We start from the raw sequence: 22452 nt of genomic DNA on the forward strand, positions 1-22452 counted from the left end.
AGAAACCATTTAACCTACTATTTACATTAAATTAACATTTCTGATGTCAAAATGTATTAAAATGTTTTTTTTTTTATTTCGTAACAACAAAAAATTATTGCAACTAAACTGCGCAGGACAAAATAGCCATATTTAACGCATATACTAAGTAACCTAAGGTCCCAAAAATGAAATAACACGAATGGCACTCTATTTTAAAAAATTGTCGCTTACTCCCCCACACTTTTTTGAAGCACCCTGTATATTTTAAAATATTTTCCAGACATGCGCTATCACGTCCCAAAAAAATGTTAACCTTTTTTTTAGGCTTTATGAAAGTCCAGGGCCTTGAAAACTTGGGCGATTTACGGAACACTAGAAAGCTTTTACTCCTCGAAACTTAGATGGCGCTAAGAATGCAAAACTAGTTAAACTACCGCTTTTACCGAGGGTGCACGGACTGTCAAGCATCAAATTATGTCACATAAAATGCAGTCATTTTTCATAGTTTTTTAGCTTGCACAGGCTTTCTTTTTACTTCTGCCAGAAAACTAAATAAAAAATCTAAATAAGAAAACTAACAAAACTGATCTGTTTTCATATTTTGCGCAAAATTTTTCCAGTTGTTTAGTGCAGTGTGTGTCAGTTGTGATTAATTTTCATTTGATTTTGCTGACACATGGGATATATGAACATTTCTAATAAAGCAGCGAATTACATTGTTGTAAAGAAACTGAGATAAAAACAGTAAAAACTTTTAATCGAATATATATATTGGCGTTATTGCATTTGCATAAATAGTTATTGCAATACGATAATGTAAACAACAAAAGTCAGAAATGGATTCTGTCTAGGTCTTTAGTAATATTAAAGAATCTAGGCTGACTATGATTTTAAAAATTAATACTTCAAAATATGATTTCTCTATCTTGGATGACATTGGATTCTTTTCAGCAGTTTTGATGTATGAGCAATTTTGGATCTTATACAAATCTTGGAGTTTACTTTTAACTATTTACTTATTGCCTCTTTCATTACTAATTTGTTGGTAGTTATTTAATTTATAATATTTAGTAAGGAACACTACAAGTGAATTGAGTAGGGGTAATTCCTTGGTGATTTATAAAAGTTTTATTGCTTTTGTCCATTCATTAAATACCTTTTGCCATACACTGCATAAATTATATTTTGCAAACCTTCATTTGCAAGCTCTTCATACAACAAAGTTTCAACTAGGTGTATACATTATGGAATTTGTATACAATGTAAAATTGTAATTTTAAACTGTTTTTTTTTATTGTATAAATTGGATTATTTTTTTCTATAATTTATTTATAATATAGTAAATGCATTGAATTTTTTATCTTTTGTTGCATTTTTATTGCTAATTTGTTGACAGTAATTTAATTTATAATATTTACTTAGGAACATTACTGGTGAATTGAATATGCAGTATTTTGTGGTGATTTTATTAAATTTGTATTGACCTTTTTATATTTACTATAACCTTTTGTAAAACCCTGAATAAACCCTAACTTACAAAGTTTGTTCTTCATACAACAAAATTCCTAGTTAAAGTTACAAGTTTATACATTAAGCAATTTGAGAACGGTATAGAACAGTTAATTTTTAATGTATAACTTGTGAATTTTTTGCTATAATCTCTTCTCATAATAAAGTATATTTTGTAAATATTTCTTGTTTAATTTCTGAAATCTTTCAGAAACGATGGTACGCAAACAGAAAAAAGGACAAAATTTAATACTTTTTTAATCTGCCTGAAACAGTGTTAAATTGGGACTTTTTTGTCCCCATATTAAATAAAGTCTTCGAATTGTAACTTTTTTAAGTATTATAATTTCTGAAAGAACCACGCAATTCCCACTAATTTTAAGCGCACGGTATAGTAGAGCGAAATTCAAATTTGGCGCCATAATCAAAGTTTAAATTACCCGCTATTATGATGTCACAAACGCATTTTTATTTCCGGTTAGTACTACTCCTCGAAATTCAGAGGGCGTCACAGTCAATCAACATTCAGTGTTCTATTGGCTCTTACGGGAGTTTCCTTTCTAAGTAGTATTCATCCATAATGGAAGTCTGACGCATTGTTGCAAGACCATGTATATTTTAAATGTGTTTACCTTCATCCATTGAATTTTCCACAAAATTGTCTGGAACTAGTTCAGGACTAGTTGTCCAAATAACAACAACATACTGGGCATTTATAATGACTTTCTTAGATCTATGGTAAATGGCTATACCATCAAAGGCGAAATCAAACCGAGTTGACCTAATCTATAATTGATGCCATGTTAAAATGTGCCACCATTAATGCATGTAAGCAAAGAAAAAAGAGGAAAAAACCAAAAAAAAAAGGAAAAATATCACGAACGTCAATGTCCTCACTAACAGATCTTGATATCCGCGTTTATGCCCGACGGTTCACTCCAGGGGGATCTATTAAAGCGAGGAGATGCGAGAGGTGAGAGGAGGGTTATAAACCGCGCGATGCAGCCGCTACCTGTGTTACGCCGCACGATCTCAGCAGGCCACCGCATTCCACCGATGATGCACGAGCGGACCCGAACATGCAAAATTCCATTCGTTCGGCATGTCGCGCGGGCCTCAACAGGTCGACATCGGAGATCTACGTTGTATATTTTCTTCAGATTTCTTCTTCTTCTTCTACTTATTCGTGACCGTCACAAAGAATATACCTGCCTCTTTTTTTTTGTTTGAATTTGCCTTTAATAACTACCCGATGGAAATTAGTTTCGGCAGATGGGTTTTACCCAAATCTGCGTTTGCTTAATGTCTTTTAGTACCCGAGGAGAAAAAACTACTACTCAACCATATCCAAGTGGCCAATGAAATTTGGATGTGGCAAAACCCTTTGACGAAGACCGGTCCTCATTTCAAGAACTCCAGTCATAGAGACATGTTAGTTTACCGTTTTAGAATAACTCTTCGTTCATATTAAACTTACAATCGATCATAATCAGCATGGCTTTTTCAGACGCCACTCGGTTCTTACCAATATGGTGTCGTAGATTCAAAAGATCAACGAGGCTATGGAAGGAGGTCTGGAGGTTTATGCTGTGTATACTGATTTTTCCAAAGCGTTTGATGAGGTTCACCATTCGGCTTTGCGTAACGAATTTGAGAATTTTGGTGTGCATGGAGCACTCCTCAGACTTTTAAAAAGATATATTAAGGACAGAACTTAATTTGTGCTAATTAATGGCATATTTGTTTGTCTGCATCATTTTCTTGACAGAGACTTGGATCCAGCCATCTATCTATGACGGCGAGTCTATCGATCAAAGATATATAGTTTATTGAAAAGATCGTGACCTAATTCGATCAGGTAAAGGAACGGGAGGGGGAACCCTGGTCGCCGTCAAGACAGAAATATCATCCCAACTGTTACCCATATCGTGTAATAATAGTAACATAGAGGATATCTGGATTAAATTATGTTTTTCTTCTCAAAACTTGTATTTAGGTAGTACTTATATACCTCCAAGGATGTCATATGACACTTATAGTGAATTTTCTGATACTGCAGAAAGGTATCTACAAGGCCAAAATAATAAAATTCTTATTTTAGGGGACTTTAATATACCCACTTTAGTAGATGTAGAAAATAGGAATATTTTTAATAACATAGAAAGTAGATATTTACAAATGATAAACCTGTTATACTTGCGACAACATAATAAAATTCTTAACGACAGAAATAGGGATCTTGATCTTGTTTTGAGGAATTTTTCTTTAACTTTAAATAGAAACGACTCTCCTTTTATAAGGGAATATCCGGATCATCCCACTTTGTTTTGCAAACTTAAATTTAGTAATACTTCTAACAAAAAACTTTTAATAGCCAATATAACTATAAAAAGGCAGACATTTTAAAACTTTACAGATTGTTTGAAAATGTTAACTGGGATGATCTAAAAAGCAGTTCTGATGTAAACCAAGTAACAAATATTTTTTCAAAAAAATATATGATATTTTGGATAAATGTGTACCAATGGCACGTGAATGTAAAAAGGATTACCTACCGTGGTTTACTAAAGAAATAATTTTAAATTTAAAAGGAAAGGAAAGATTGAGAAAAAAACACAAAAATGCCAATAGTCTCGCAGATAGAGCAAATTTCATTTATATCAGAAGTAAAGTAAAAAGTGACATTAAAATTGCATATAAAAAATACATAGAGGAGGTAGAAACAAAAATTGCTAGCGACCCTAGTAACTTCTGCAGGTACACAAGTTCAACAAAGTCAGGTACTTATTCATCCAATACACCAATGTTATACAGAGACCAGGAAATAATCGAGAGCAGGGATATCGCTGACGCTATTGCCTCGCATTTTTCTAGTATTGTTCAATCAGATCCCTCTGGCTACACCCTGGATTTTACTCCGGCGGTTCCTCTGAGAAATGCGACTTGTTTGTAAAGGGTATTATTGTGGAAGATATTAAGGTCACCGTAAAAACCTAATAAAACCTAAAAAATCGGTCGGGCCAGATAAGATACCACCCTATATCTTTAAAGCATGTATTGGTTTCCTAATTGAGCCCTTATTAATAATATTTAACCTAATATTGGAAAAAAAATGTATCCAGATTTATGGAAAACCTCAAAAATAGCTCCTATATTTAAAAGTAGTGACAAGGCTGATATTTCAAATTATAGACCTGTAGCATTAATTTGCTGTCCAAGCAAAATTCTTGAATCAATATTATATAACAAAATTTATAATCATATAATCGGTATTATCACTGAAAAACAGCACGGTTTTATGAATAAGAGGTCAACAGTCACAAATTTAACCACATTTTTGCAGAAGCTGAATGGCGTGGTTGACTCTAACGGACAGGTAGATGTTATATATACCGATTTTCCGAAAGCGTTCGATAGAGTCAACCACGATATTTTGTTAAGAAAGCTAGATTGGTTTGGCTTATCGCACGATTTTCTGCAGTTGCTTGCTTTATTCTTGCAATCAAGGATACAGTATGTAATATATAGAGGGTGTACATCTCGTTTTTATCGCTTTGTCAGGGGTGCCTCAAGGGTCTAGCCTGGGGCCATTGCTTATCATTGATCTACCATTGTGCTTAAAATATTGTGATGGTAAAATATTTGCCGATGATTTTAAATCTTATAGAGCAATTAATAGTATTAAGGACTGCGAACTCCTTCAGCATGACCTGAATAGAGTAATACTTTGGGCAAAACAAAACAAATTATCTTTTAATGTTGAAAAGTGTATTACAGTAAATTTTACTAGAAAAAAATGCCGATTAATTATACAGTTATAAAATGGGTACTAATGTCTTAAAATGTAAAACAGAAATAAAAGACTTTGGAGTAGTTTTCGACAATAAGTTGCATTTCTATGCTCATATTAACACAGTTGTTGATAAGGCATTTAAGATTTTAGGATTTATAATTCGTAATGCCTGTAACTTTACTAATTTAAAGACCATTACTACTCTCTATAATGTGTATGTTCGCAGCATATTAGAATATGCATTGATTGTTTGGTGTCCATTCTATTCGGTTTACGAACAAATGTTCGAAAAAGTTTAAAAAAGGTTTTTGCGGTATTTGTACTATAAAAAACATGGTGTGTATCTGATGGATATATCTTATGAAAACCTTTTGACAGAATTTAATTTAAAAAAACTTACTTCCAGAAAAACTGTGGCCTGCTTGTTGTTTATACATAAGATCCTTCATAATAATATAGATTGTTCATTTCTTCTCGAAAAACTGCTGTTAACGGTAAATATTCATAGTAATAGAGATTAAGGAACTTTTTATATAAAAAAAACAAATACTAATTTAGGTAAAAAGTCGCCAATTTTTCAAATGTCCAGTGCAGCCAACCTACTATTTCATATTGAAATATTTTACGAACCATTTGGGAAATTAAAAAAAAATATATCTAATGTAGAATATTTTTAAGTTTTTTTTGTTAAGTTACTTAATGTGTTATCTGGCGGGCAAAGAATCTATTTTTCTTAAATTTTGTAATATATAGTGCTTACTTACTGTGCTTATTAGTCATTAAGGACCAATTGTAATCATTTAATGGACTTTGTGTCTGTAGATTGCATAAATAAATAAATAAATTAAGGTTGAAAAAAAAAGATAAAGATCTGAATGTTATTTTAGGAGTACCTCAAGGCCCACACCTGCCTCCCTTACTCTTTAATATTATTCTAAATGACGTTGGTCAATGCTTTTCATATACTGAACATATTATATGCAGACGATTTGAAAGTATTTATAACTCTTCGTAAGACTTCGGATTTTGTCAAGTTGCATAACGACTTAAATATATTTTCTGAGTATTGTAACAAAAAATGGCTCTTTATTAACCTAGATAAATGCCATAGTATAATCTTTTCAACAAAAACTCTTAAGACACCTTCATTTAACGTGTAACACTTGAATTCTAAACTTAAATGTATTGATACTATCAAAGATCTAGGTGTAACCCTTGACAGCAAATGAACGATTGAACAGCACCTAGAAACAATTTGTCTAAGAGCTATAACAAACTTTGGATTTATTATGCGGACTACAAAGTTTGTAATTACTAACATTGTATAATATTAGAGTATGCCACTGTTATTTGGACTTCTTTTATCAAGTATGTGTAACACGTACAGAAATTATACAAAGAAAGTTCATACATTTTCTTAATTACCGTTTTAATAGACCAAAACCTTTTTATACAAAGAATGATAATATGAAGTTTTATATGTACAATCACTCGAAAACAGACGTACATAGTTTAATTTAATGTTTATCTACAAAGTTGTACTGGTTTTTTAAAATAAATAAATAAATATAGTCCATTAATTTGGCCCATGTTTTTCCACAGAAGGTTGTTCCTCTCGAATTTTATTGCATTAAATAAATCCTTTTTATTTTTGATGATATGCGACCTGCTGGCTCTATCTATTTGATCCCAGAGGTTTTCCATTAGGTCGAGATCAGGTGACTGTGACGCCCGTTCCATAACACTTACATTATTTTCTGGAAACCAATTTACTACCAACCGAACAGCATGTTTCAGGTCGTTGTCTTGCTGCAACTGCTATGTTGAAGGCATATTTTCCTATGGCAGCATATCACTTCATCATTATCTGATTTATGTTTCACTGTTGCCAACTGGTACTTTGAATTAAACATTGCTGTAACATCACTATCGAAGAGCAAAAATTTAATCTCATCACTAAAGTAACACTCATCACTATTTTTCAGTGCTCGAAAAAAGTACTCTTTAATTTAATGCGTTTTTGTCGATTTGTTAGAGAAATTAAGGGCTTCTTTACAGGGCAACGTCCTAATAATCCGTGCTCTATCAACATACATCTCAAGGTTTCAGTGAAAATATCAATAGTTAACTGGTGATTATCAAATAGGTTCATTATAAATTCCTTTTGCTAATTTTCTCGGGTTGTAAAAATACGCTTTAATATGCAATCAGTATATACTGAAGTTTTTTGCCGGTGGTCTGTACCTCTGTCTTTATATTTTTTATTATTTTGAAGACAGTTTTATGACATATATAGAACCAATCATTTTTGTACCATTCTGTTATGCTTCAATTAATCTAGTATTTAAATCATTAGAAAATAATTATATTTTGGGTTTTTCTCGAAATATTTGAACATATATTTAGAACACAACTTTATCACACTGTAACTGATATTAAACTACTGATAAATAAAGAATTTGTTTATGTGGACAAAATATAAATAAATCGTTGATACATATTTCAAAGCTTTTGTGTTCTGTATATTAAGAAAGAAGTCCCATAATCCATAAAAAAACAAATATTTATACTAAAAAAGACCATATAAAGTAATAAAGGGTAATGCCTGCGAAGTTTATCAATAAATAAATGTTTATGAGAAAGAGATAAGTGTTTTGTTTTTAATAAATATTTCCAAACTTTTAAGTATAGTATATATCCTTGTTTTTACAATAGCTTGATAATTTCATAATTATTAGCAACAAATTACTCGTGTCCACTATCTGATAAAAACTCTTACGCTTTGCTTTTAATCTAACATCTTTAATGTCTCTTAATAATCTGGCTACTAAACTACCTAATTATTTTCGATTACAAAATTACTACGTAATTTTTAAAAGTTATATCGTGTCCATTACAATTATCCAGTAATTTAAAAAAACGAAAATATAAATTAAAATATGTATACAGGGTGGTCTAGATATTAACCAATTACGTACTCTACGTCAATAATAAATCATTCCTCTTCGAAATACAGGGTACTAAAATTATAATAAAAAAGGGCTTTTTTAATTATAACATTACCCTATCCTACACCTATACCTAACCCTAAAAGTAGAGACTAAATTTGCTCCAAATTAAATTCTCAAGAATTAGCTTTCTTTTTGGAAAAACCGGTGACGTATCATTTTTTGTTTAAAAATAATTAGTCTTGATGCAGTAGGAGAAAAAAATTGACTTTAAAAGAAAATTTATGGAAAAAGTGCTTCTTGATGCTTAAAATATTTTAAGCCAAAATTTTATTAAAATATTTCAAGAAGTATGAAAGTTATAAATAAAAAACTTTTTCTTCTTAATTTTTGAATTTCTTTTTCTTTTTAACACCCTGCACCTCAGAGAGGAAGCATTTCTCGAAGACATATAAATTATATGGCAAGCTTCGACTTATCTTTAACGTAGAATACTTGGTTAAAATTAATTGGTTAAGATCTAGGCTACACTGTATAATGGATCAAAAAAATAAGACATTTTCATCAATTTATAAATGTCTGAACAAATTTCGTGTTTTTTTTCTAGACACTAGCGAAATATTTCAAATATGCCAGAAAACCGTAAAAAAAACATAAGTCTATAAAAAGATTTTTTTAACCAAAATGGTATTGCTCAGAAAACGTAAAAAAGTATTCCAACTGTGTGGAAGATATAAATGTATATATTTCCTTAAGCAATAATATTATACTAGTTTCCCGATATAGAAATAGACTCCTGCAATATCTAGTGTTTTAACAATGTTTTTAATGGCGAAAAGAAATGTTGATCACCTCTTCCTATGTCTGAGAAAATCTTCAAAAGATCATTTTTTTTAACCTAAAATACTATCAAACAAAGGCAATACAATATTCAAAGAAAGATAAAATATATTCGGCACTTTTGATAAAATTGAAGATTTTTCTGTCCAAAAAGGGAAAATAAAATTTTTTTTATGGTCATGTAGATAATTTGACAACATTTTTCTTTAAACCAAGAAAAAAAAATCTTCTAAGAACTAAGAAATTACTCAAAATGTTAAGAAAAATAAGCGATTCTAACTGCCTGGACGAAATAAATTATAACTTCAGTATTTTTTGACAATTATTGCATAACTTTATTGAACACGAAACAATTTTTGCTACTTATTATTGATAAAAATCTACTAAAGCCAGTTGTAATTTAGAAAGGAGAAGTGAAACAAAAAGAGGCAACCCTTTCTTTGGTAATATGTTTGTCTTAAAAAAAGCAGCTCATGAGAGCAACTAGATTTTTGGAAACACCCACTAAACAAAGAATAAGTTAAATAATGTGGTTAGTCTGACGATAACCTAGGTGAAACACGTGTTACAAGGAATATTAATGATTGCACGTTTGGGATATCATAGGTTTTTTATTTTATATCATAATTTTTTAATTTGAAGTTCATTAGAAAATCCATTTTCATTTATGTTTTTTTTGTTTCATAATTTTAGCTTTAGCTGCATGGAAAAATTGTTTTAATTTTGAAAGTAATTTTGGTTTTAAAAAAATTGAATTTCTTTGGACACCTTTTTTAGCGCCTTGCAAAAAACTTACTCTATAAGTCTCTTAATAACACGGCTTTTAGAAACCAAATTGAGTAATTTATTATCCTTGGTTCTACGATAAAACTGTCAGAAAAGCTTGTTACAAAAGTTGTATCGTGTCCATTTAAGTTATGCAGTAATTGAAAAAAAGACAAAACTCAATTTTAATTAAATAAATTTAAACAATATTATCTGTTTATATATAGAAATTGATGAGCTTTTATCAAATTTTTGATATTATTATTTGAGGTTAGTAAAAAACTTTTGGAAATGAGAAAATGCTTTTAAACATGCAAAATAATAGAAAAAAAAGTGCAATGAAAAATTAAGAAGTAACGACTTTAAATATGCAGTAGAATTTATTATTAAAAAAAAATTTCAGGCGACTCAAGCTTATATTTAAAAAAACATCTATTAAGTGGTTTAATTAACCAAATTTTCTTTAAAAAACAAAATAAACTATTTTTATAATTTTCTATTCACAATATTGAAGAAAATTGCAAAAAACTTAACGAACTGCATGCAAATTGCTAATGTCATGAAAATCAATAGATTTCCTAGTAAATATTTAAAAAATAATATTTCTTACACCTAATAAAGCCATGTTTTGGTCTCAAAGAATGACTTTGGATATCTAAAAAAATACACTTACTATTAATTGAACTAAACGATTTAAAAAAAATATTTGTTCAGAATTCCTGCCATGCTTTTTTTAATAAAATAAATTATGTTGCAGATAATATGACAATAGAATTTTTGCAATATCTAGTGTATGACAATTCTTCTTAAATATATACACAGTTTTCCAGAGAACTAAAACATTTGCATAGTTGCAACTTCAAGGCAGTTAAAATAGGTTTTTATTTTAAATATTTGACAACTGTGTTTTCTTTTAACTAATTTGCATTGACATAAACTAGTAATGATAAATTACTTATGATTAAAAAAAAAACAGGAATTAACCCCCAACTTTCAGAAAGATTTTTCACTACGAATTCCAATAAAATATATTACTCTTAATCTATACTATCCCAAACATGTAACCATTAAACTTTCTTTGAAGATAGGTTTCGCCTCATTATGGCAGATCAACTATATTTAAGATTCTCTATTTGGGTGGGTGTTTTTAAGTCTAGTTGGTCCGATGGTACCTTTCTTGGATGAAACAAGTTATCAAAGAAATGCTTACCCCTTTTTTGTTTAAGTTTCCCTTTTAAATTAGTTCTTATTATATATATCTCTCAGTATATCAATATTCGTAATTTCACAATGAAAAGATTATATTAATAAATAGCAAGACGAGAGCTATATCCATTAAAGTTATGCACTAATTAAGATAAAGCGACAAGATTAATTAAACTGTTTCGTTAATTCATTAGTTTTCCTTCTTTAGTTACCTGAATAATGGTAACTATTTTTTTTTGATGAAAAATAGAAGACTCTCTAATGCCTGGACGTAAATAAAAATTGCTCCAAATGCCTCAAAGGACAAAAAAATAAGTATAACAAGTAAAGATTAAAAATATGATTTAATAAATACAATGGAAAAGGCTGTCGTGATATTTGAACAGATCGGAGACCCTAAAGCCGCTGCTAGAAAAATCGTTTAAACTTCTAAAGAGAAAAAAATGCTGATGTTAAAACTTTTCCTAATATGAACAACCAGTCAAAAAAACAAGCTCGTTAACATTATTTCTAGAGCTATTGGTGGCACATAATGGTAGTAACGAAATGTAAATTATAATTAATTTACCTTGGACTGCTATAAGTGAATATAATCGAACCCATATAAGATTAAATCCACATGTTCGGCGTGAAATAAAAAAAAACACTAAATAAAACAATTGGGAATTTCTAACAGCCTCGGCATTCCTCAAGTTATTATGGCTGGTGCCTAGGGTTATTTCGTGACCTCTAAGGTGAGTTTATTGTTTTAAACGAGTTCGTTTCTTTATCTATTTTATGGTCGACCGTTACTTTCAATGTCAAGAAGAAAACGAAAATATTACTGACCTGAGTCACAGACCTAGTTAGAATATTTAAAGCTTTGAAAGTGAGAAAAATTACCTCTAAAACATCTTGGGCAGTCTGTAAATAGTCTCTTAACATGGCCTCTTGAACTGCTCTCCATCCTTGTCTTGGATCTTCGAGCTGGGTCGATTCTGGAAATAAGAATAACATAATTATATGAAAATTAACCCAAAAGCAAATATAATGCTCTTTATATGGGGTTATGAGCAAAAATATACCATACTATTATGCATTACAATTACCAATATTTGGGTAATTCGTGTGCGTTTAATAGCGCTGGATTAAATATACTTGGGTAAACAAGTATCTCCTGTAAAATTAGTTCAGGGTTAGGAAGCCTGTAAGATATAAGAAGTAATTTCTAGGATTGGAAATTTGTCTTTGAGCTACCTTAACCTGAGATACCCGCAAACTTCAAGACTTTGATTTTTTTTAAGTATTGGAGACAAAATTAAATAAAAAATGTGATTTTTACTTTGAACTCAGGAAACTGAGTGAATGGGTTGACTAGGATGTCCAATACATAAATTTTAAAAAATATGAACAAATAGGGTTATAAAGACAAAAATGTCTAATAAAATCTGGCAACATTACGTTAGTTTATCCATTAGAAATTAACTAACTCAAAGTTAAGTGTAACTTGGAGGTAATTTATATCTCTAAGGCATCCACTGAAGGTAAACTCTGAGCAGAAGTTGCACTTAATGAACGTGAACTTAATGGTGAGACATGCCAACTCCAGTTAAACCAAGACGGTGAACAGAGATAGCAAACTATGGGTTAAACAGTATTTGATAGCAATTGAACAGTTGGTGAAGATTTAACGCTGGGTCAATTTAACTTAGGTTAAACCAATAGTTAAAACCCCGGTGGAGATAAATTTCATCGAGTTAAAATTAACCCTAAGGGGACTCGTCATTTAGAGTTAAATTATAATAGTTATACAGCACAGAGTTAATTCATCTATTTGTTATCATTGAGCATCTCAATGATAACAGCCTGGTTATAAAAGTTATAAAAGCCTGGATTAAGTAGAATTCATTTTGATATTATATCCAGTGCTCAATCGCTTAATATAAACTCAAAGATCTCTATTTAAATTAGGGTTATTGCATGAGTATTTTATCCATTGCAATCCATTGCTCTGAGGGCTCTTTCCACTGAAAAAACTGAGTAAAAGTATCAGAAATTTAAAGTGGCGCATGTTCTAGAAATCATAAATATCTTTTAATTTTTTTTTAAATACGGCTCTGAAATTTAATAAGATCATCTTGTCAAAAATCATAAAATATTTTTTTCCCAAGTTTAAATTTAAAAGTCTATATAATCATCTCTTTCTCTAGAACAAATATAGTTATCTCTACCTAATATTGTATGTTTGCTATAGGTTTAACTTTCTCTAAGTTATATAAAAAAATACTTCAATAACAATTAAAGTTTTATTCATAATGTATTTATGCTTACTAAATTTAAAATAAATATTAATAACATCAGTGCCATGTTGCTCAGTTTCTTCATATCACAAGAAATTTCAGAGAGGTAAACTTATGGCAAAAGTCATGTGTCAGAAAAAGATCGATAAATAATTGTTAAATTATATTTTATTCATATCAGAACATATTCTTTTAATGAGGTTCATACAACTAGCACAAAATAAAATTAAAAATCCAGGGTCGTATTAAAAAAAAACATAATTGATGATTTCTGGAAAACGAAGATATATGATGAGGATCGAACTACACAGGGTATTTGCGTAAGAACCACCCTGTATAAATCTAACCCAAAAAAAAACAACTTTACGACCAAAAAACTATCGAAAACACGTCGTTTTATAGCATCGTTTTAATTATTTCCGCTGTAGGAGCGGTACTAAACCCGACAGTAGAACAGTATTTTGACACGTAGTTTAACAGTATCAAATTAAGGCAATAATTTTAATAAGTTATCGAGAGCCTATCGTATGGCGACTCCATATCCGCTACAAGAGACGACGACGGAATTATTATTACACATATTTATGAATTATTTATTTTGTACTTAATTCCTTTTTGCTTTTTTCCCATGTGAAGAATTGTTGGTATGTACTTATGCTATGATTTTATTCACCTTTTTTTCATGCCCTGCTGACGACTGTAAGTATGTTGCATTCCGCGAGGGGGTATGATTTGCACTAGATATGGGAGCGCTTACTTAATTATATACAGAGATAAAAAAGCAATTTCTTATTAAGAAATTTAAACTTACGGCTCATGTGGTTAATGTAGTAAGGACCGATTTGCCCATCGTAAGCCTCTTCCCATCCTAGGGGCAATTCGTTTCCTATACAATCCGCAAAGGTGAGTGGCTTAGTATATCTGAAAAGAACATAAAAGTTAGTAATTATTATAATGGTAATAACATAGAAAATATAAAACTGATTTCTTCGAGAAAGTATCCAAATTCCAGGCGCACCCATACATACAAGTAAACGCACGAATATAGTATAATTTAAAAATAATTACATCTTTCAATTAGTTTTATAAACCACAACAGTCCAATACATTTATTAAAAGCAATAAAATGAGTGAAAGTTGTACGTACGGGGCTGCCAACACTTGCCGATCTGAAATGCGTACATACACATTATTGCAAATAATATACACAAATGCCAGAATATGTAAATGCGATCGTTCTATTTGTTTTAGTTTTCTCATACCTTATTTACATATTATATCGCAAATTGTGGTATAATACGTCTGCAGCTATATAAAAATGCAGAAAATATTAGGCAACCCTAATGAGGTTAGCTATTCTGCTAATGAATTCGGCACCCAATGGGCCAATTGACCAAATTTGATTGGACTACTTTAGCTTCAACATTATGGTGCTCAAATAAATACCAGAATGTCAAAGTGATGCATGGGTATGTTTTAAAGTAGTGTGATATAAATTACAATTTATTTGAAAAAAGCTACGTTTATCTTTATTTTCTATTCTTTGTAAGATCCATTTAGCGATGCACTCAGCATCTAGTCATTTGGTGCTCTTTCCTTTGAATGAGATATTTTCAATGTGCTGAATATGGTAGATACCGAAATGAATGATAAAATGTGACTGTAAAGGCGATGATTAGTTTTTTGGGATAATGTAGGGTTACCAAAGAATTTTCGTTTGTAGACTTATTTTAGTTAAATTGTTTTGAAATGAAACCATCGACGGGCCTTTGGGTAGCGAAAAATTAAAAAATATCCCTTTGTTTAACAAAATAAAAATACTATTTTACATGAATGCCTCAAAAATACAATAAGATACCTCAGTGGTCCATTCCTGAAAGCAACTACTTGAATGGTGTCTTTAAGTAAAAAAAATACCCAATTTAACCAAAAATGCCTACAGATTGCAAATAAAATACTTCAGTAAACTTTCTAATTGAATTTATACACAAAAATGACACTTTTTAATTTTTTAATGTTGGGAAAACCTTGCCTAATGCCAATAAGTTCAAAGATTGACGATTCGGAGTTATTTCTAGATCATTAAAACAATTCCTCTGTCTTATTGAATATAGAACACTGGTTAAAGATTGAAGAACTTATTCATGTCCCTAATTGTAGTATTATTTCAAAATTTTGGAGGACTAAACATTTACATGGGGGATCTTTGATAATACTTCATGATGAGTGTGTAGTGAATAGTTTTAATTTTGGAAGTTTTAAATGTGGTAATTTTAGCTGTGTTTTTTAATCCTCCCTCCTTCTCCCTTCCTCACTGTCAACCTCACTTAATTTTTGTTCTTTTCAATCATTGTCGTTTCGGTCATAATTGTGACAAGTTTTGTCGTTAGAGTGTTACCATTTCAACTGATAAATAAACAGAAAGTCAACGATTTAATAGGTTTTCAAGCAATGTTGCGAGAGAAGTTTTCAGAAGAACTTTCGTTATTTTAGTCCAGACAGTATGGCTAGTTTAGAGAGTAAATTGTGAAATTTTTATCTACTAAAGGGTTTTTTCTCTGGCATTGTTACTATAGCAGACTCTAAAATATAATAAAAGTTTACTATTTCCAGACAGTGTTGTAATTCTTAAGTTGAAAGTCTATTGTCATTTTTCCCAATAGAGAGTTTTTATTTCCTTGGACATTGTTGCCATTACATAGGCAACATTTAGGCACTGTTGCCGTAGCAGATTCTAAAATATCACAAGGGTTTACTTTGTCATATTAGTTATAGGCTAAAAGGTAATTTTAATTTTTCTCAAAGGAAGAGTCCTTTTTCCGTTTTTATTTTTTTTTAATTAATTAATGAATATAAAAGAAAAATAAATGAATTTGTCCAGGTAGTGTTGCTATTTTAGAAGCTGAGATATGACGGTTTAGCTTTTCTAGGTAATAACCATTTTTCCCATTTATTCAGCCAGTGTTGCCATTGAAAATCAAAACCTTCTACTTTTTCATGAGCAGCATTGCCATTTTTTTCCAACGCTAATCAGAACTTGTATAAGAAAATAATTTTCCCATATCCTTGTCCAAATTATGCAGTGTTGCCATTTGAAAAGTACTACATTTTCAGACATTTCAGATCCTAAACTGTGAATGAAATACTACTTTATCCAGGGCAGTGTTGCCGTTTTAAAAGAGCTTTAATTGTTTCCAACAAAAAACAATAATAATAAAACACCATTTAATTTAGAAAATTTTTAAAAAGGTTCGTCTCGCCTATACTGATTAACCGATATTATAAATAAATGCTTAAGAGAAGGAATTTTTGCAGACAGCCTTCAAACTGCTAAAGTAATTCCGGTGCCAAAAAAAGCCATTGATAATGACCCAAGCGATCTTAGGCCTATGTGTAAGAAAAGTTTTTAAGGAGATTTTAAACTCACAAATTGTTGCACACTTTAAAAGACACAAACCATTTATGTTTAGTCAGTTTGGGTTTAGGGAAAAAAGTCCACAACTAATGCCCTTATCAGTTTAATTGAAAAGAATTATAAATGACACTGAATGTAGAGACATTCTGAGTGCAGTTTTCTGCGACTTAACAAAAGCATTTGACTGTTTACTCATAGTCTCCTTATCTTAAAGCTTCAGCAATATAATTTATTTCTATGAATGGTAAATGCTCGGGCATGAGTGTTCTCTTTGCTGGGATCTTGTACTATTTGCTGACGATACTACAATCTTGTTAACAAATCCAAATGGTAAAGAAGTAGAAACGAGTATTTATGCAGTAAAGTAAGGAGCAAGTGAGTGGTTTGCTATAAATGAATTGTCATTGAATGATACTAAATCATAAACAATGTTATTCAGCCATAGGAAGGAATATGCCAGGTAAGAGACATGTAAGTTTCTTGGTTTCAGTTGGGAGCAAATTTTGCCATGGGAGGTCATATTGATTTCTTGGCTGGTGAGTTATCTAAAATATTTTCCTAGTCAGGTTGCGAAAAAATTAATGTCCTAAAGAATCACTCGTAGGCATACCATTCTTTTTTTATGTTTCATTGCAACTATAGTCTTCGTCTTTGAGGTTATTCTCCACATATAGACAAAATATTCAAATTTCAGAAAAAGGTAATAAGAATATTGTTTAACAGAGGTTACAGGGAGGATGTATTTAAAGCCTTTTGGAAAATAGTTTGCTTACCTTAAATTTTGTTGTCTCTTAAATACATAAAGAGTAATCTAGAAAAGTACACTAATCAAGAGGATATTTATAATTATTTTACCCACAATACTAGGGGTATTCTACGCCACACTTTTTTAATAAAATACCCAGAAATATTCAAATGCTTGAGTTTAAAAGATTTGTCCAAGTAATTAAATCTGCCCTAAATGCAATCTATAAAATGAATGATTTTTTGAATGGATCTGTGGTTATCCACGTTTAGCATGTGGCATCATGAGGGGGTGCTAGATGGTATTTTTTATTTTCGTTTTTCGTTTCAGTTTTTGTATGTTGGAATTAGTATTTAATTTAATCTGTACTGTATATGGTTGTGTATGTCTTTAATGTAAAATTAGTAAATTAAAATAAATTTGAAATTGCTGAATAGCAATAGTGTGAGATATAATTGTGACAAACTGAACTTTGATTATCAATGGTAATTAAAATTTTATACAATTATATCCTTTAAATTTAATTGACTTTTGTAAACAAATGTACTTTGTATTAACACGTATTATATAAATTTTAATTTAAATTAAGAAAAACACTGCCTAAAAATTATATCATTAAATATCTGCTTGCGCACGTAAGAAGTTCACTTACAATTTCAGAAATAAATGTTGATTTTCCAATCTGTAAAAGCGTAGAATACTCATTTTTTCAGTTTAAATTATGTAATAAAGCGTATTTTATTGCGACGTATTATAGGCCACCAAACTCCTTAATGCCTAACTCTTTTAACGATATGGATAACATATTTTCTTATATCTGTAGTATCATTGACTACGTCATTATCTTCAGTGGAGAATTTAACATTGATTTCCTTAAAATACCTAGTTTTAACATGTTTGGATACATACGATTTTGTATAGGTAGTTGATAAACCAAGTCGAACTGCGGGAAACTCATCTACTTTAATTGATCCAATTTTTAGTTCCAAACTCTTAAAACTAAACTTGGAAACTTTGAATGATTATACCATTTCCGATCATAGAATTTATTTTTGTGATTTCTTAACACCTAAAATATGTTCTTTCTGTTGCTTGCGTAATTTTAACCCCTTTCCTAGATTGGTTTGCAATTATTCGTACAGAAGATATAAATGAAAAAATTAATATTATTAATTCTTTTTTTATCCACTTATTTGATAAACATGTACCAGTACAACAGCTATGCAATCTGACTGTTGCGGCTATTAGGCGGGAAAAGCAGCAATATTTAACTTTTATTTCAGCTCAAAACAATGCTCGCAAAACTTGAGATGCCTTAAAGATTATTTAGGTAGTTTTATTAAAAAGTTTATTGTAAAAACAACAAACGCCTCATTCTATCCCTAAATCTTTTAGATCCTAACCCCGTTAATAATTACTTTTCTCAATTTTTTCAAAGTTCAAGAACTGCCAAAACAAAATTGACTTTTATGGTAATCATTTAATAATACCGCTAATTTCTTTTTTATTTTGAGCATAGAGAAAGAGGTTGAAAATTTTGTTTGCTTTTAAAAGGATCTGATATTTTTTTGAAAATGGTTCAGCACTGTAGTCCCGAAATTGATATGTCTAGAAAGAAATTATTTTCCTCTGATTTGGAAAAGTGCTACAGGTATTTCCTTACCTGAATGTAGGGAATTTTTAATTTAGGACATTTTACCAGTGTTCAAAGATATTTGAGAAAATATCAGAAAATTAGTGTGGGTTTCGTAAGGGCCTCAGCTCAGCAACTGCGTTAGCGAAGATAGCAAGTGATATTTTTGAAGCCTAAGATAAAGGATTTGCTCATTTTGCTCGACTATTCAAAAGCATTCGACACAATTAACCATCATTTACTGATTTATAAATTTATATTTTATGGCTTTGATTTACCTGCTCTGGAATTACTTACATCTTATCGTTCTCAAACAACTCAAAGCATATCATATAAAGGAAATTGTTCCGAAAAGCAAAATATTTTAGCTGGAGTTCCACAGGACTCGATTTTGGTTGCCTTATTTTTTTCCTATACCTCGCATTTAGTAACCTCTTCAAAATACTGCAAGATTGTTGCTTATGATGATGGTACGCAATTGTATGTTTTATTTGATCTTAATAATTTCATTGAAACTAGTAATTTGGCTAACTTTCACAAATTTGCCATTTATCATTAGAATATAATTTAAATTTAAACTCCAATAAATCTAACGTGATGCTATTTGCAAGTAATAGTAAGGTTAACTTTTTGAAACATAATACGAGGCGTTAAGAATTAGACTAACCTAACCCACAAAAAAAAAACACAATTTAGATAAACGCAGAACATTATTATTTTTTAAATGTCCACTTCTGCTTAAAGTAACAATTTAGATTAGGATAGATTACGTTTAGGTAACAGGGTAAATAAACCTACCGAAGCAGCAAAAGTTTAGGGCTGTATGTATTTATTACTTATTCACAATACTCAATATGTTTGCTTACTTTAGATACTTTATCGGATATCTCTGCTTCTTATGTTACAAATGAAAAGTCTAATTATCAGCCTTCACCAAGTAGTGAACCAGATTTTGACGTGCAAAGCCAAGACGAAGATGACAGGATGGCAAAAAATTATATTAATGTATATTAATATAATATTAATTATTAATGTAATTAATTATATAAATATTTAATTAATTAATTAATTATATAGTTAATTAATTATATTAATGTAAGTGGGCAAAATGCATCATTAATAAGTGCTTTAAAAAAATTAATTGAATAATCTAAGAAACTCTTTGAAAATGTTTATATTAAAGCTTTGATTTGCATTCGTCATATATTTATAATTGCACAAGGAGATGTTATAAAAAAAATCAGGAATGCACGAAAATAAACAGAGCAGGCGAAGTATGTCGAGAGTTTATAAATTACCAATTGAAAATGGAAGTGATGTAAAAGTCTGCAAAGAGTTTTTTAAGCAGGTTTTGCAGATTTCAAATGGCAAGCTATCAAAGGTTCTGCTTAGAATCAGAGGGAATTCCTCCAATAGATCAACGAGGAAGACATCCCTCTGCTACAAAAACGTCTGATCCAAAGGTTCAAGAAATTACGGACTATATATAAAAATTTTCTGTTTTTTCCTGTTTTTCACATTATTCCAGAGTTAAGAGCGGCCAAATAAAATATTCGGTTTCCTCTTTAAATAAACAAATGTTATAAAACAATCTATATAAAAAACAGTACGCATCTCCTGTCAGCAATCATGTATTTAGAAATATTTCAAATACTCACTTTAACCTTGATTTTCATGCTCCAATATCGGATGGCTGTCGCAAATGCGATGAACTAAATAATAAAGTTAAAATTAGTAGTGTCGAAGACAGAAAGAACTTGTAAGCACAAAAAGAGTTACATCTTCGAAGAGCGAAGTTTGCAAAAAACTAAATAAAAATTGATGGGGAATGAATTAGTAAAAGAGAATGAAACACTGTCCACAGGTATAACATACTATGAACGTCAACTATGGATATATTATTTAGGTGAGTTAGTTTATCACGAAATTAATAATTGAATATCTTTATTACTTGAATATTTAGTATTAAATGGCCCTAATTTGCGACTTCATGACAAGTTCAACGAAATCCTCTATTTCTGAAATAAATCACAAGTTTTTAGTGTCAGGCCACTCATATCTTTCCTGTGATCAGAATTTCGGTATTATAGAAAAAAAAAAGAAGTTTCATAAAAATGTATTTATACTGGAGCACTAGATGAATACACCTTATTGTAATATCCAGTTACACTTATAGAATTACATAGTGGCGCAACCCACATTAGAATCATCTTGATAAAATATTACTTAATTGGCGGTACATTTTCAATAACAAACTTAAATGAAAACACTTTCAATAAGAACTCTTATCAGAACTTTACGAATTTCTACAGAAACTACGATTGAAATAAGTGGCAATTTTTATACTTAAATTACTCATTTCTTCTATTTTGGGGTTAAGCCACTATAATTCTTCAAGTAATTCAAGTAATGCAAAATGCATGTTGTAGACTTATTTGTGGTGTAAACAGGCGCATCCACATATCTCGAAAATTGGGTTTACTTCGATGGCTAACACATTAATGGAAAACCGCTGGAGGCTTCATTACGGTGCCTTTCTGCATCAGATTATCAACTTTTCTGCCCGAAATACGCAAAGTATTTTTTTTGTTATAAGGTCAACACTTCACAGAGTTAATACCAGGAATAAATACTTGTACAATCTTCCTAAATTTAAAAGTTCATTAATTCAAAAAACTTTTGCATTTACATCAATTTCTGCTGCAATTTGAAACTACAATGTGTGTCTTTTTTGTTAAATACTGTAACTTTTAATATGTTAATATTAAGGCTAAGTTTGGGGTTGGAATTTTAAAAGTAGTTTTGTCTCATATATTATTATAATTGTTAAAGGTCTCATGGACCTATACTGCTATAATTGTGTTTTGTTAAATGAAATTAATTTTCTCAGGTAATGTGATGGTTAAGTAGAAGAGCAAAATTTGCTACTTCGCCATTTTGACTTTTTTGTATTATTTAAAGAAAGTCAGATTAATTTATTTATATATCTTTTCAGTAGACTTTTTCTTTCAGATAAATACCTAAAACTGCCATAAAATATCCAAAATGACCGTTGGAGATTCAATGAACTTTTCAATTCAATCACTATATCAGTATTCCGTCATTACTGTCAGCACTTTTTATGAATAGGATTTTTCAAATAGACATAATTTGCCTGAGTGCTAAATTCAATAGCAGAATGCTAATTCAATTAATATCGACGGCAAGTTAATTTAAAAAAAATATATTCTTAGGATTTTTTTTAACCAACGAAGTAGATCAAGCTTCATAAATATTAGAACCAATGTAAATTCAATGAAGATCAAAGTAATTCAAAATTCTTAAGAGAAAAGTGGAT

General features: G+C 30.3%; 1 protein-coding gene across 2 annotated transcripts in view; it reads right to left on the bottom strand.

Moving 5' to 3' along the window:
• Positions 1–22452, bottom strand: part of LOC126736979 (protein kibra) — a 91672-nt gene that overhangs the window by 39320 nt on the left and 29900 nt on the right. The window contains exons 2-4 of one of the 2 annotated variants that reach the window (XM_050441633.1): positions 20774–20827; positions 14134–14243; positions 11926–12020 (exon numbers count right to left, since the gene is read on the bottom strand). In XM_050441633.1, coding sequence (XP_050297590.1) covers positions 11926–12020; positions 14134–14140 — 102 coding nt within the window. In that variant the 5' untranslated portion in view covers positions 14141–14243; positions 20774–20827. The remainder of the gene's footprint in view (positions 1–11925; positions 12021–14133; positions 14244–20773; positions 20828–22452) is intronic. The other variant, XM_050441632.1, reaches the window with a different exon arrangement.

The sequence above is a fragment of the Anthonomus grandis genome, chromosome 6, assembly GCF_022605725.1.
Source record: "Anthonomus grandis grandis chromosome 6, icAntGran1.3, whole genome shotgun sequence".
Lineage (NCBI taxonomy): Eukaryota > Metazoa > Arthropoda > Insecta > Coleoptera > Curculionidae > Anthonomus > Anthonomus grandis.